This window comes from Eretmochelys imbricata, chromosome 25 (assembly GCF_965152235.1).
Source record: "Eretmochelys imbricata isolate rEreImb1 chromosome 25, rEreImb1.hap1, whole genome shotgun sequence".
Lineage (NCBI taxonomy): Eukaryota > Metazoa > Chordata > Testudines > Cheloniidae > Eretmochelys > Eretmochelys imbricata.
In genome coordinates, this window is record NC_135596.1 from 9,102,024 (window position 1) to 9,116,855 (window position 14,832).

Consider the following 14,832-nt stretch of genomic DNA (forward strand, 5'->3'; position numbering starts at 1 on the left):
TTGCACCAGATCATGTCCACCCTCCACAGGGGCAGACACAGCCATGCGCAGAATTACCCCCCTGCTGCGGTCACACCGCTGCGCTCCTGGGCACAGTCGCTGAATCACCCCCACTCGGTACACAGAATCCCCCGCTCCTTGCACGCAGCTACAGCCTGGCTACACACAGTGATGCACTGGGGCAGACACGACACACACTGTGGCCGCTGGCCTGATGCCCCCGGGCCCCACCCTGCAGAACACCCCGCCGGCGAGGATCAGGCTGCGAAAGGAACACCCACGCTGCAGAGCGATGCTCACACTCGAGCACGGTGTCAGCCGCACTGGTGCACGGAATCACACCCACCAGGCGCACACCCACCCGCAGGCATGGACACCGCAGCCTGCAGAGCGTGGGCGCCGTCCTGGGCTTGTCCCGCTAACGTGGGCAGGTGCTAACCAGCTCCCTTCACCCGCCACCGCCTGCAAACTCTAGCCGCCCAACTCCCTGCTCCCCCTGGACCCGCCCCACCGCAATCCTCGCCCCCCTGCAGCGCCATCAGCTCAGACAGCCTAAGCAGGGCTGCCCCTGAGGCCTCCTGCCTTCCCCCGTGCAGGGGTCAGAGCTGGGGGGCAGCCTCTCCAGGCAGGACCAGAGCCTTGGCTGTTCTGTGCATCCCCCCCCCGGCGGGCCCCTTCTCGGGCAGGGACTACACTTCCCAGGATGCCCGGGCACCTGCGCACTGAGGGGGCAGGGCAAGTTCCCAGGCTGGGGGGGTTTGCGGCTGCTTTCCCAGCAGCTCTGTGGACGCCGGAGGGGCCGGGCCGGGCCGTCCAGCCCCCGGGCAAAGAGCCCTCGAGCGGCCGCTGGCTCCATGCCCTTGGGGGCGGCTCCCCTGCACCCATCGCCAGGGGCCGAGCTGGGCGCGGAGCTCTGAAGATGGGGGACCAGAAGGTGAGGCCGGGGGGGGGGATGCGGGATGGGGAGACCGGCCCCAGGTGATGCTGCACCGTCTGGTCCCGGGGCGCGGAGAGGCAGCGAGCCGGGCGGAGGTGGTCTCCGGCTGGCTGGCTCCCCCACGCCCCGCATCCTCCCCGCAGCCTGGGGGCTTGCTTGGCCTCGGCCATGTCCCAGCCCCAGGGTCTGCAGATCTGGAGGGGGAGGGGCGGGGGCGGGGGGGGGCTGTGGATCCTGAGGGAGGGGCCTGGATTTAGCATGGAGGGGGGGGGGGTGTAATTCAGAGAACATGCAACAAAGGAAGGGGTGTAACATCCCTCGGCAGCTTCATCCCTCCCCGGGGAGATGGGTTTGGGGAAATGCCCCCTTCGGGGGGGGGGGCCTCTCCGTGACTTTGGGATCGTCTCTGCACAGGGGGGGTTCAGAAATGAAAACAAATGTGGCTGGACAGAACTACAGACACCCCCCCCGCGCCACCGCCCCCCCAGCTGGATGGACTACAGACCCCACCCCAGTGTATTCCCCCAGCTGGACAGATCTACAGATCCCCCCCCCCCCCGGCTATTACCACAGGTGGATGAAATTACACCCCCCCCACCCCTCCCACAGCTGGATGGAACTACAGACCCCACCCCAGTGTATTCCCCCAGCTGGACAGATCTACAGATCCCCCCCCCCGGCTATTACCACAGGTGGATGAAATTACACCCCCCCCCACCCCTCCCACAGCTGGATGGAACTACAGACCCCACCCCAGTGTATTCCCCCAGCTGGACAGAACTACAGATTCCCCCCCCCCCGGCTATTACCACAGGTGGATGAAATTACACCCCCCCACCACCCCTCCCACAGCTGGATGGAACTACAGATCCCCCTCTTTCCAGGCTATTACCACAGCTGGATGGAACTGCACCCCCCCACCCCTCCCACAGCTGGATGGAACTGCACCCCCCCACCCCTCCCACAGCTGGATGGGACTACAGACCCCACCCCAGTGTATTCCCCCAACTGGACAGAACTACAGACCACCCCCACCACCACCCCCACCGGTTATTACCACAGCTGGATGGAAAGTACAGACCCCTCCCACCCCGCCTCACACACACACAGCTGGACAGAACTACAGACCGTCCTGGTGTATTCCCCCTGCCCCTGCCAGGCCAGAACTCCAGACACTCCCCTCCCCCTGCCTATTCTTCCCAGCCTTCCTGCTGTAATGGCAGCAGATCCAGCACCCCCAAAGCTCCTGCTGGCTCCCATGGGGGTTCCCCGGGTGCAGGCCGTGCATCGGGCTCCTAGCTTCTTTGGTGCTGAAAGTATTCCCCCAGGGAGGAAAGACGGGCTTACGGTTAAAGAGTAGGACGAGTAGGACAGGGAGTCCTGGGTTCAATTCCAAGCTCTGCCCCCGCCTTGGCCCACGACCCTGTGACGTATTGACCTAAACGGGTGACAGTCTGCCTGGGTGGATCCACTTGTAGAGCGACGCCTGCCTGGGTGACCTTGGCCTGCTCTGCAGAGGTGCTGAGTCCCCTGGACTGCAGCTGGAGTTGCGGTGCCTCGTACTTCTGAAAACACCCACCCGCTGTGTGCCTCAGTTTCTCCATCTGTAGTGGGGGGAGTGTGATTCTCACGCACCCCCTGGGATGGGGGCACTTTTGAGATCCACCAGTGGAAGGTGCTGTGAAAATCCTAGTGCCCAATATTCACTGGTAACACAGACCCCCGGTGAGGGGAGGTAGGTGTGTTCCTCTGGTGATATTGGTAGTTTTTCAGTCACAGAAAGAGGCCCTGATCCTGCCACGAGCTCTGTACAGGCACATCCCAGCCCGAGATGGTATTTTTGATTATTTGCATTAGAGTGACACACTGAGACCCCAACCCAGATTGGGGCCCCGCAGTGCCAAGTCTGGCACGGACACCTACCGAGAGAGAATCCCTGAGCCAAGGTCCTTACGGTCGAAATAGGCAAGACACACTGGATGGGAGGGGAAACTGAGTCACGGGGCTGGGACAGGACCACTGTTCCCTCTAAGCTGTGCATGTGTACACAGATCCTAAACCCCACGCACACGGCGAAACACCACATGCACAAAAAATTTGCACAGACGCACAACAATTTGCACAGAAGACATTTTTTGCGCACATGGCCTGTCAAAAATGAGAGGGAACATTGGACAGGAATTGCCCAAGGTCACCCAGTAGGCCAGCGGCCAAGCTGGGAATGGAGCTGGATGCCCTATCCATAAGACCCCACAGCCTACAGTCTGGGGGAAATAAATGCATTTGCCAGTTTGATGGTAACTAATAAAATGTAATGTCTGTGTGTAAGCAGAGTAGAGCAGGGTCATACCTGGGATAAGAAAAATGGGGGAGGAGAGAGACTAGGAGTCCAGACTCCTGGGTTCCATTCCTGGCCCCTCCATTGGGTTCCCATGTGACCTTAGGCAAACTCATCCGTGCCTCAGTTTCCCCAGCTGTTTGTAATATAATGTTACTCCCCAAAGGTGCTGTCAGCCTAGGCACCTCTTGTCTGGGGCGTGTGTTGAGATGCTTGCACGGAAGGCACGAGGGGCAGTGTGGCACAGCTCGATGTGTTTGTGTCCCTGTCCCAGGCAAGGGGCTCCCCTTGGAGATCTGAGCTGGGCCCTGGGGGAGGGTGAATTGCCCCCGGCTCAGGAGCAGGGGTGGGGGTGGGAGCCCAGGGGTGCTGCTGATAGCCGGCGTTGGTGTTTTGGCCCAGGATGCCCTACGGAAGATCATCACCACACTAGCCATGAAGAACGAGGAGATCCAGAACTTCATCTACGCCCTCAAGCAGATGCTGCAGAACGTGGAGGTAATGGGGGGGGGCGTCCCGCCTGGCTCTGTACGGCTCCGCCTGCCCCCCCCCAGCTCTGTGGGGTTGGCATCACAGCACCCCACCACCCTCCTACATGACACTTCCTCCCGTCATCTCCCTTGCATTGTGTTGGCATGTCAGGGCCCCTCCTCCACCAACCCCCCAGCACTGGCATGACCATGCCCCTCCCCCCACCAACCCCCCAGCATTGACAGCTCTCTCTCCCCCCACCAACCCCCTAGTGTTGGCATGACAGTGCTCCCTCCCACCACTAATCCCCCAGCATTGGCATGGCAGCGTCCCTCCCGCACCACCCCCCAGCATTGGCATGGCAATGCCCCTCCCCCCACTAATCTCCCAGCATTGGCATGACAGTGCCCCCCCTCACACCTATGCCCCCGCGCTGGCGTGAGGTTTCCTTGGGGATGGAATTCGCTGCTTGAAAAGAGCCAGTTTCACGAGCGCCGTGACACGCCGCAGGCCGCGAGGGCGAAGCCGAGGGGCCCGTCCTGAGTTGTCTGGCTGGGGTGGGCGCCGGCCGGGGAGGGAGGGGCGGGGGCCGGGAAGGGGGTAGCTCAGTAAGCCACAGCCGAGGTAGCCGTCCTGAGCTGGGCCCTGCGCTGCTCTCCCCCCGGCCCGTCTCCCCCAGGTGAACTCCACCAAGGTGCAGGAGGACCTGGAGGGGGAGTTCCAGTCCCTCTTCTCCCTGCTGGACGAGCTGAAGGAGGGCATGCTCATGAAGATCAAGCAGGACCGGGCCAGCCGCACCTACGAGCTGCAGGTGAGACCCCCCCCCCGTCCCAGCTCCAGCTGGGTCCCTGGCTACCCCCTGCCCCTGCCCCTCACTGGGCCCGGCTCTGTCTGTCCCGCTGCAGAACCAGCTGGCTGCCTGCACCAAGGCGCTGGAGAGCTCCGAGGAGCTGCTGGAGACGGCCAACCAGACACTGGAAGGGGCCGAGAACCACGACTTCAACCAGGTGCGCCCCCACTTCCCCCTCCATCCCCCCCCCCCCCCCCCCCAGCTGGAGCCAAGGCACCCCATGGTGGGATGGAGGGCGAGCACACTAACCCCTGTGGTGCAGCAATCAGGGACACTTCATGGGACACCCCCTCCTGGTGTGGGGAGCAGCCTCCATCTGAGGTGGGGGGGGGCTGATCATTGTGGGAGGGGGAAGGCCAGACCCTAAGTGGGCATCCAGTCTCTGACATCCGTGATCGGGTGTCTGACCCCCACATGTCTCCCCCTGCGCCCCCTGGGTCCCCGCCCAAGCCGCAGTTGAACGCATTTGGGCTGCCGGTGTAGGTCCTCCAGGGGCCATGCCACACTCTGCAATGGACGTGGGGCTCGGACTGGTGCAGACTGTACCCACAGCCCAGCCGCGTTCAGCCACACAGACCCAGGCTATGGGAAAGGTGTGTGGGGGTGGGGTGCAGCTAAGCAACGGGGGGGGCCCAGTGCAGAGGGTTATTAAATCCATGCCATGCATTGCACTGGGGGGAGGGATCAGGGTGGGTCCATGGTGCAGGGTTGTCCACCGCCGCCATAGATCTACCCGCTACAGTCCTCCGGGGGGCGACGGTCGAAAGTTCAGGCTCCTTAGCTCTTCCTGTCCTGGACCCCTGGCTCTGCCCCCTATTCTGTTTCCCCCTAATATCACGAGCATTTCCACACTGAATCCGATGACGCCACCCCGTCTGGCCCCACCAGTGGATGCTTCAGATGAAGGCTAACCCCTCCTCCTCCGCACCCCGTAATGTCCTGCAGTGTCACGCTATGAGGAGCAGACACCTTCCTGACCCCCGCCTCCCTGCAACCCAGAAGCATGAAGGTCGCTATACCTTGTAACCCTGGAGGCTGAGCTTATTCCTGGGAATTCCTACTCCTTTCTTGAATTTTACTAAGCTATTTGCCTCTGTAATCTCCAGTGGCAGTGAGGTCCGCAGGTTAACTCTGCGTTGGATTATATGATGATGTAGACTGAGATCACCCCCTCCTGGGTGAGAAAGGAACTGCAGCTCCTGTGAAGGTAACTTAGGCCAGCTTCTACAGAGAAACGGGCCAGACTGGAGTCCTGGGATGTAGCTTAAAACAGAGAGAGAATTGCTGATTTCAGGAAGACTTTGAGGTGATACCTAGTGGGTAGAGCAGGAACCAAGCATCGGGATTCTGAGTTTTTAGTCCTGGCTCTGGGATAGTATTACCTAGTGGATAGAGCAGAGGACCCAGGTTCTAGTCCTGGCTCTGGGATGGCAATGTTGTCTAGTGGCTAGATGAAGGTGGTTGGGAGTCAGGACTCCTGGGTTCTCTTCCTGTCTCTGCCGCTGACTTGCTCACCTGCGGAAAGCCACCTTCCTGCTCTGTGCCTCAGTTTCCCCATCTAAAATGCTGACCTCACAACTTTGTGCATTTGTGTCCCCGAAGGGCTCTGAGACCTTCCGCTAGGGAACGCTACAGCCGCACAGAGTATGGTGATTATTATTTATAACGCACCTGGCTGCCCTGTCTGACCCTCTCCTCTTCTTTTTGTTCCCTCCTTTCTCTCTCTCTTTTCCTCTCTGCTTCGAAGGCTGCCAAGCAGATCAAGGATAGGTACGGTACCCGCCGCCCCCACCTCTCACCCCGTCCCATGCCGTTGCCCGCTACTCGCCGCCTGAAGTGTGAAGCCTTCTTACTAACATAGCATAGGCTAGCCTGGTAGCACCGTCCTCTCCCCGTTGCCCTGAGCCCTGGGGATGAGCCCCCAAGGCTGGAGAGGAGAAGGGGGCAGGATGTCCAGTCACGGAAGACTGAAGTCGATCCCAGCGCTCCTGGCGGGGGGGAGACAAGGGACAGCTTGGGTCCTGGCTGAGTATGAACACAGATCGTGGATGGTCTCTGATGAATCTGGGTGCTTCCCAGCGCCCCCTCGTCTGCAGGGAATTTGGGAGGGGGGCTCAGCTGTGCGGGTGCATTCTGGGAAGGGGCCCTTCTGACTCTTGTCCCGTCCCACCCCCAGTGTGACGATGGCCCCAGCGTTCCGGCTCTCGCTCAAGGCCAAGGTGAGCGACAACATGAGCCATCTGATGGTGGATTTCACCCAGGAGCGTCGCATGCTGCAGTCCCTGAAATTCCTCCCAGGTAAACGGGGCGGGAAGGGGCAGGGGAGCCTCGTGGCCTCACCTGGGGTTGGTGCAGCCACCCTGGGCTGTTTTCGGTGCCAGAGGGTTTCCCGCAGCCAGGCCAGGCCGTGCTGGCAGGACATGGGGGTTTGGGAGGGGCTGGCAGGACGTGGCGGGGGCGATGGGGTTTGGGAGGAGCCAGGCCAGGCTGTGTTGGCAGGATGTGGGGGTTTGGGAGGGGCCAGGCCAGGCCATGGCTTGTAGGGGGCAATGGGTTTGGGAGGGGCCAGGCCAGGCCGTGGCTGGTGGGGGGTGATGGGGTTTGGGGGAGGAACACAGGGACCGTGGCTGCCATCCCTTTGCTCTCACCCTCTCGTCCAGTTCCCAGCGCCCCAGAGATCGACATGGCCGAGTCGCTGGTGGCCGATAACTGCGTGGCGCTGGTCTGGAGGATGCCCGACGAGGACAGCAAGATCGACCACTACGTCCTGGAGTACCGCAAGACCAACTTCGAGGGGCCCCCGCGGGTGAAGGAGGACCAGCCCTGGATGGTGATCGAGGGCATCAAGCAGACCGAGTACACCCTCACTGGTGAGGGGAATGCGGGGGCCTACTCACTGCAGCCCCAAAGCGGGTGCTTACAGAGAATGGGATAAGAGCATTGGCTGTGCAGGGAGCTCTGGCTACTCCATACCAGCCTCTCCCAGCAGGGGGCGCTGTAGGGAGCGGGGCAGGAGCTCTGGATGTGGGGCCAGTTCCTGGCTACACCAGTACCCCGGCCTGTCCCAGCAGGGGGCGCTGTAGGGAGGGGGGCAGGAGCAGGAGCACTGGCTGGGGGGGAAGGTCCCAGCAAGGAGGTCCTAGCCTGTCCGTGTAGGAAGTGCTGGAGGGTGCCGGGCATAGGGCTGGCTGTGGGGGGCTTGCCAGCCCTGCTGAGCACTGGCATGGGCCCCTGCTCCCGTCTAACCCTGGTGACTTCCCTCAGGGCTCAAGTTCGACATGAAGTACATGAATTTCCGCGTCAAAGCCTGTAACAAGGCTGTGGCGGGCGAGTTCTCCGAGCCGGTCACCTTGGAAACCAGAGGTGCGTTGGGGGGCGGGGGCACGGAAATAGGGGGTACAGGCTGCATCAGTGACACCCCCTGCCACTCCCAGCCCACTCTCCTGGGCAGAGGTGGACCCCACTGGACACCCCCCAACACCCCCACACCCGCCTGCAAGTGACACCCATGTGGCTGGGGGCATGGGGCAGGGCTGGGTGTGCCCTGCAGAGCCCCTGGCACCATGGGGCTCCCAGCCCACAGGGGAGCCTCTACCTTGCCCCTCTGTTCTTCCCCAGTGCCAGTCAGGTTAAGGCCCCCAGCGTGGGGACCCAGGGATCCTCAGCAGCACCTGAGAATCCCCCCACCCCCATCCCCATCCCCCAACTGGGTCACCTCACTGATCTCTAGCATGGGTTGGGGTAGGGACTGGGTGGTGAGTCCCCCTTGAGATGGGGTGCAAAGCTGGGGGACGGGTCTTCCCTGCTATGTTTGGGAGGGGATAGAGAGAAGGTGGGACTATGTGCGGGTTTGTCCCTGGGGTGGGAGTGATATGGGATGGTGGGGCGGAGAGTTCTCCACAAGTTAGGGATGAGATGGGGGGGGGACGGGGTGGAGTTCAAGGGGATGTGGGAGGGGTTCCTTCCCAGGGCGAGGTAGGGCGGTGGGAGCGGGGCTCCCTGTGATGGGGGTGGGACAGCATGTTGGGGGTGTGGCGCTGGGGAGGTGGCTCCCCCCCCAGGACAAGGGGGCTCAGTCCAGGTCTGACCGTGCCCGGGGCTCCTTCCCCAGCGTTCATGTTCCGCTTGGACGCCAGCACCTGTCACCAGAACCTGAAGGTGGAGGAGCTGAGCGTGGAGTGGGACGCCATGGGGGGCAAGGTGCAGGACATCAAGGCCCGGGAGAAGGACGGGAAGGGCAGGACAGCGTCGCCGGTGAACTCCCCTGCCAGGTAAAGCCTCGGCCCTCTGCAGCACTCGCCCACACCCCACAGCACGGAGGGGTCAGAGGAGCTGAGAACAGCCAGAGACTCGGGAACAGACATGTCTTGTCCCAAATGCCTCAACCCCAGAGAGCCATGGAGGAGCAACAGGCCCGGGGTCACACCCAGCCATACAGCCAGGGCAGAGGGGCTGGGGTACGGGCCCAGTCATGGACCGATCCTCCGGGGCGGATCCAAGGGGGTCATGGAGGAAGCTGGGGTGCAGGACTCACCCTCTAAGCCGTTCTTAGGGGACAGGGACCTGGGGAGCCAGGGGGTTGGGCCCTGGCCTGTCATTGAGAGATGGCAAAAGCCTGGAAGGAGCCTCAAGGTGAAGGCAAAGGGACCCTGTCCCTGGGGCAGGAAGCGCGGCTGCAGCTTGTTGCCTGTCCCGCCTTCTGTAGGTGCGTGCAGTCTCCGAAGAGGATGCCCTCGGCCCGGGGGGGCAGGGACCGCTTCACAGCCGAGTCCTACACTGTGCTGGGTAAGAGGGCAAGGGGCAGGAGCCAGGGAGTCTCTGTGTGCGGGCATGGGGCAGGTTACAGCAGGATGGGGGGTGGGAACAGTGTCGCCTGCTGGCAAGCGGGGCCCCTGGGGGGGCCACGAGACTCAGTCGCGTGCACCAGGCACTGGCAAAGCGCTAGAGGCATGTAAAGGGATCCTGATCCGATTTAAAACCCGACTGTGTGCTGGGGGGCGATCGGGGGGCAGGGCAGCCAGGCGCTGGGATCCTGATCCGATTTAAAACCAGACTGTGTGCTAGGGGGCGATCATGGGGAAGGGCAGCCAGGCGCTGGGATCCTGACCAATTTAAAACCAGACTGTGTGCTGGGGGCGATCATGGGGCGGGGCGGGGCAGGGCAGCCAGGCGCTGGGATCCTGATCCGATATAAAACCAGACTGTGTGCTAGGGGATGATTGGGGGGCAGGGGGGCGGGGCAGCCTGGGATCCAGGATCATCCAAGGCTGGGACTCCTGCTGAGAATGCCCCAGCTCCCTCCACCTATACCTGTGTGGGCCGGTGGGTGCTGGGATCCCCCCGGCCCCCCAACCCCCATCCCTCCGCAGGCGACATGCTGATCGACGGGGGAGACCACTACTGGGAGGTGAGGTACGACCGGGACAGCAAGGCCTTCGGCGTGGGGGTGGCCTACAGGACCCTGGGCAAGTTCGACCAGCTGGGCAAGACCTCGTCCTCCTGGTGCGTCCACCTCAACAACTGGCTGCAGGTCAGCTTCACCGCCAAGCATAACAACAAGGCCAAGGTCCTGGACGTGCCCGTGCCCGACTGCATCGGCATCTACTGCAACTTCCACGAAGGTGAAGCCCTGTGTGTGTCTGTCTGTCCTGCTGCCCCATGGTGGAGGGGGTGAGCCCTGGTCTGCGTGGGTCTCTCCATCCATTGGGCTCCCTGCTGTCTCTGTGCGTGTGCAAATCAAGGGCCCCAGAAACCCTGAGCCTCTTTCCAGCCCCAGCCAAGGCAGCGGCAGGGCAGGGCAAACTCCCCCGCACCGAGTGAGCCCCAGCCCTGTCCCAGCAGAGTCCCGAGGAGTCCTGTCCCCGCTGCCCCGAGAGCCCCTGCTTGTCTGGCCGGCCGCCAGCTGGGAGCTGAGTCGGGCGCTGCCAGCCTCGGTCGATACCAGCTGGTGACCTGGGGCTGGGGCTGCCCGGCGGGTTCCCGGCAGCGGTGTGGGCGGGTGCAAAGAGCAGCTTGCACGGCCGCAGCCTCAGGCCCCCGCTGGGGCTCGTTGTCCGCGCTAGGGCTTTGCCCGGACGTGGCTGCGTCAGGGGTAGAAGTTCCCAGAACTGGGCAGGCCCTCCAGGCCGGAGGGTCCCCCCGCGATCAGCCGCTGACGCGTCTCCCGGGCCGCTGGGGCTGGAACGGCAGCCTGGGAAGGGGGTTGCAGGGTCTCAGGCTGGGCTGGGTCTGAAGGGGAGGCCAGAGGTGAGAAACCCCCCACCCCCTCTCCCCCCACCACCCTGCACCGTGCACCTTGGCCGGGCTGCTTGGCCCCCCCCTTCTGACTCTTCCTGTGTCTGTCCACAGGGTTCCTGTCCTTCTACAATGCTCAAACCAAGCAGCTGCTCCATACGTTTAAGGCCAAATTCACCCAGCCGGTGCTTCCTGCCTTCATGGTAAGGCGTTGTTCACGGGGTGGGGGTGGGGGACGACACTGCGGCTCGGGGCTCTGGGAGAGGAGGCGGGGGGTCCGGACCCTCTCCCCTCTCCGGTCAGGGAGGGTTACTGCACGCGCCCAGCCCAGAGGGGCCCACGCTGCTGGAGCCTGTCTCTGTTCAGGTTATTGCCACGCCTGTCCTTGCACTGCGGCTGGAGGCCCTTTCCAGCTCATAACAGGCAGCATCACCTCTGAGGTGGGAACCCACCTCTCTGCAAACCAAAGGCACAGCTTCCCCCCTCCCGCCGCCTTGGGGCAGTAGGGGGCGTGGGAAAAGAGGCGGGTGGACCCCACTGATTCAGCTCCAGCCCCTCCCCCAGGAGGGCTCACTTTGCCTTGTTTCTTGTCTTGTTTTCTGGAACGGGGTCAGACCCAGCGCCCAGCAAAGCCCTTGGATGCTAGAGACTAGATTCAGATGGCCGGCAGAGGATGGCCCAGCTGCCTCTGCTGGGACACTGCTGTGGGGGGGAAGCTCACAGCACCAGAAGGCCCAGCTGTTTTAGAATGGGCACAGCTCACCAGACAGTCTGCTAGCTTGGTGGCTAACAAACCGTGGTTTGCCGGGGCACAGCGAAGGGGAAAAGAGGTTTCTACGGGACGGTCTCTCACTGTTAATAATAATTAGTTCGATAGACTGCTTTTCCTCAGACCACCTCCATGCACTTCACCATCTTTAACATATGCAAGGTGGACTGGGCTCCAGAAGACCTGTGTTCAAGTCCTGGCTCTGCCCCTGGGTGGACCTTGGACAAGTCACTTTGCCGTTGTGTGCCTCAGTTTCCCTATCTGTAACAGGGGGAGAATCCTTCTCTGCCTCCCAGGGATGTGCGCGGGGGCGGGGGGGGGGGGGGAGCCGTGGCCGCGGGCGAGACACTCAGAGACGCCGGTGACGAGAGCGAGATAAACACCTGGCTGCCCTGACACGCGGCATCCCCCGCCCTCCGTGCCTACTGGGGCTGGCGCACTCTGCGGGCGGCTGCAGTAAGTGCCTCGTTGTCCTCCCTAGGTTTGGTGCGGCAGCTTCCACGTCTATTCTGGACTGCAGGTGCCCAGCACTGTCAAATGCCTACAGAAGCGAAACAGCGCCACCAGCAGCTCCAACGCCAGCCTGACCTAGCCGCGCGTGGCCCCCCCCGGCGCGGTGGGACCGGGCCCAGCTTTGCTGTGGGACTGGGCCACCTCCTGGCTCCCTGGAACCAGGGAGAGACGCAGTGTGTGGCCCGTTCAGTTTTCTTTCCTCCCAGTTCCTGGAAGGCTGCTTGAGGCGGAGAGGCTGGTGCTGCAGTGACTCGAAGGCTCTGAATGTACCGAGACTCACCTGCCTACGACTGTAAACCCACCTCCCCCTCCCAGCGCATCCCTTCCTGCCGCCTCACACTTGCCTTTAAGAGACAGGGGGACGTCCACGAGCCAGACTTGTGCCAAAGGCAGGCCGTGCAGATGACCTCCTTTAAGCGCCCCGGGATCTCGAGTCCAGAGGATGGGGCCTCCTCTGGCTGAAAGCAGGTTTTTGTTTTGGTTTTTTTGAGGCCCGGCTGTCCTAAAACCCGACGCTTAAAGGTGGCACTAGGAACGTGGGCATGCGTCTGCTTTTAGAGCCCGATAGCCTCTCGGATGACAAACGCTGCTTCTGGCCTTAATAATAAACCCTGCTCTAGGAACAGCCTTGCCCTCTGCTGTCTGGTGTCGGCTTGTGCTAAGGCGAGCCAGTGGCGGTCGGGGGGCCAGGCGCAGGGAAGAGACGATGGCGTCTTTGCTGCTTGCTGCTCCTGCCACGAGGCACCTGCCCACGTGCAGTCGGTCCTCTCCGGGGTTGTGGGGGGAGGGGGGAGAGCCCCCAGCCGAATCACTGGGTTCTCCTGAAATTCCCAGGGTGGGTCATTGCCATCCGCAGCAGGGCTTAGCAGGCAGGACCGTGCTTCCCACGCAGCTGGCCTCCACCAAGGATGGGGGAAAGGCCCGATCCAGGGAGGGAAGGGGGGGTCACCCAAGGGGCTGACTGCTGAAGGAGGTTTTACATCTAAACCCTCTGTAACAGGGAAGAGATCAAAGCAACCCCCCACCCTGCTTGGCCTCGCATGGGCTGGAGTGCAGGGCAGTAGCGTCCCACAAAGAGGTAACAGCCTCTCTCTGCGGTGGCCACAGTCCTGGCCCAGCTACCATGTCAGTGGAATAACATTTATCCCTCTCTCCTATTTCAGGACTGTGGGTGAATGGCGTGGGGTCAGGTATCTGGGGGGTTGGCAGCTGGATGGGCTCCCAACCCAGAGGCCCTTTGCAGCAAAGTTGCAGTGTGGGCAGATGGCACAGGAGGGTAGGCAGAGGGTTTCCAGGCCGGGCTCACTCCTGCTCTCTGTGTAGCTCTTGAGTTAATTAAGCCCCAGTGTACAGCCTGGCTTTGGGCCTGAAGGGGGAAAATTCTCAAGTGGGCCCCATGATGTGGGGTACCCAACCCGAGGCAGATGGCACCTGCTGTTAAAAAGGGCTGAGCCTCCCACCACTCCCACAGGAATTTGGGGTTCTCAGACCCTCTGAAAACCAGGCCCAAGCTGTCTCAAGTTGGGCACCCCAAAAATCACGAGCGACTCATCCAAGGTCTCAGCCTGGTAGCGGCACAGCCAGGAGTCCTGCCGCCTATCCCCCCATCTCTAGCCCCTGCACCCAGTCCCCTCTCCCCAGCCGACGTGCGGAGTTAGGATGTGACCGCGACTGCAGGAGGCTGGGGCTAGCACCGGTGAGTCGAGGGAAAACGGTCGATTTTATTAGCAACGTATGCAAAGTGGGTAACAATCGAACACTGTACAAATCCCTTCAAAAGCACCGGTCTCCGTACAGCCGGAGAGCCCATGAGCCAGCCCTCAGCTGGCGTACAGCCGCACAGCACCGCTGATTTCAAGGCACACCACCAAGTGCAATGTACAGGATAGACTGAGAGGGGCCGTGCATCACCACCTCTAGCATCATTGCGCACCATGGCACGTGCCAAAGACAAGCTGCCCAGGGCACTGCTTGGAAGAGTCCAGTGCACCGGCCAGGCCAGTCTGTCTGGCCCCCTGCTTGCAGGGGGTAGCAGGAAGGGAAGGGAGGCAGCCTGCACAGATCAGAGAGAAGGGCAGGGGGTTTGGGGATAGGCCCGTGCCTGGGAGAGGGAAAGATTCATGGCTGAGGCTTTAAAGGGAATTTGACATTTGGAAAAATACTGATTCATACTCAGAGGAACGTAGGATCTTTTCCCCAGAGGGACTTAGGAGAATTAAAGATCTAAATGAGCTATTGCCACTCAAGAAAGAGATCTTGGAGCCATTGTGAATCATTGTCTGAAAACATCTGCTTAATGTACAGCGGCAGTCAAAAAAGCTAAACAGTGTTAGGCACCAGGAGGAAAGGGATAGATAATGAGACAGAAAATATCATAATGCCACCGTATAAATCCATGGTACGGCCACACCTTGAATACTGCATGCATTTCTGGTCACCCTATCTCAAAAAAGATATATTGAAATTGGAAAAGGTACAGAGAAGGGCAACAAAAATGATTAGGGGCATGGAACAGCTTGCATAGGAGGAGAGATTGAAAAGACGGACTTTTCAGCTTGGAAAAGAGACAACTAAGGATATGATAGAAGGCAGTGTTATTTTTACCCCTTCACATAACACAATAACCAGGGGTCACCCAATGAAATTAATAGGCAGCTGGTTTAAAGCAAACAAAAGGAAGTATTTCTTCACACAACATGCAGTCAACCTGTGGAACTCCT

The 14,832-nt window shown here is 61.4% G+C and overlaps 1 protein-coding gene across 1 annotated transcript; it reads left to right on the plus strand.

The window, feature by feature from the left end:
- The first annotated feature begins 884 nt into the window (after positions 1 to 884).
- FSD1 (fibronectin type III and SPRY domain containing 1) lies at positions 885 to 12,735 on the plus strand. Its single transcript, XM_077842010.1, has 13 exons — positions 885 to 934; positions 3,678 to 3,773; positions 4,426 to 4,557; positions 4,652 to 4,753; positions 6,344 to 6,366; positions 6,773 to 6,894; positions 7,257 to 7,466; positions 7,861 to 7,959; positions 8,708 to 8,867; positions 9,302 to 9,381; positions 9,966 to 10,217; positions 10,945 to 11,033; positions 12,081 to 12,735. Exons 1-13 carry the CDS (start codon positions 920 to 922, stop codon positions 12,189 to 12,191), a joined length of 1,491 nt encoding a protein of 496 aa, XP_077698136.1. The 5' UTR covers positions 885 to 919; the 3' UTR covers positions 12,192 to 12,735.
- The last annotated feature ends 2,097 nt before the right edge of the window (positions 12,736 to 14,832 follow it).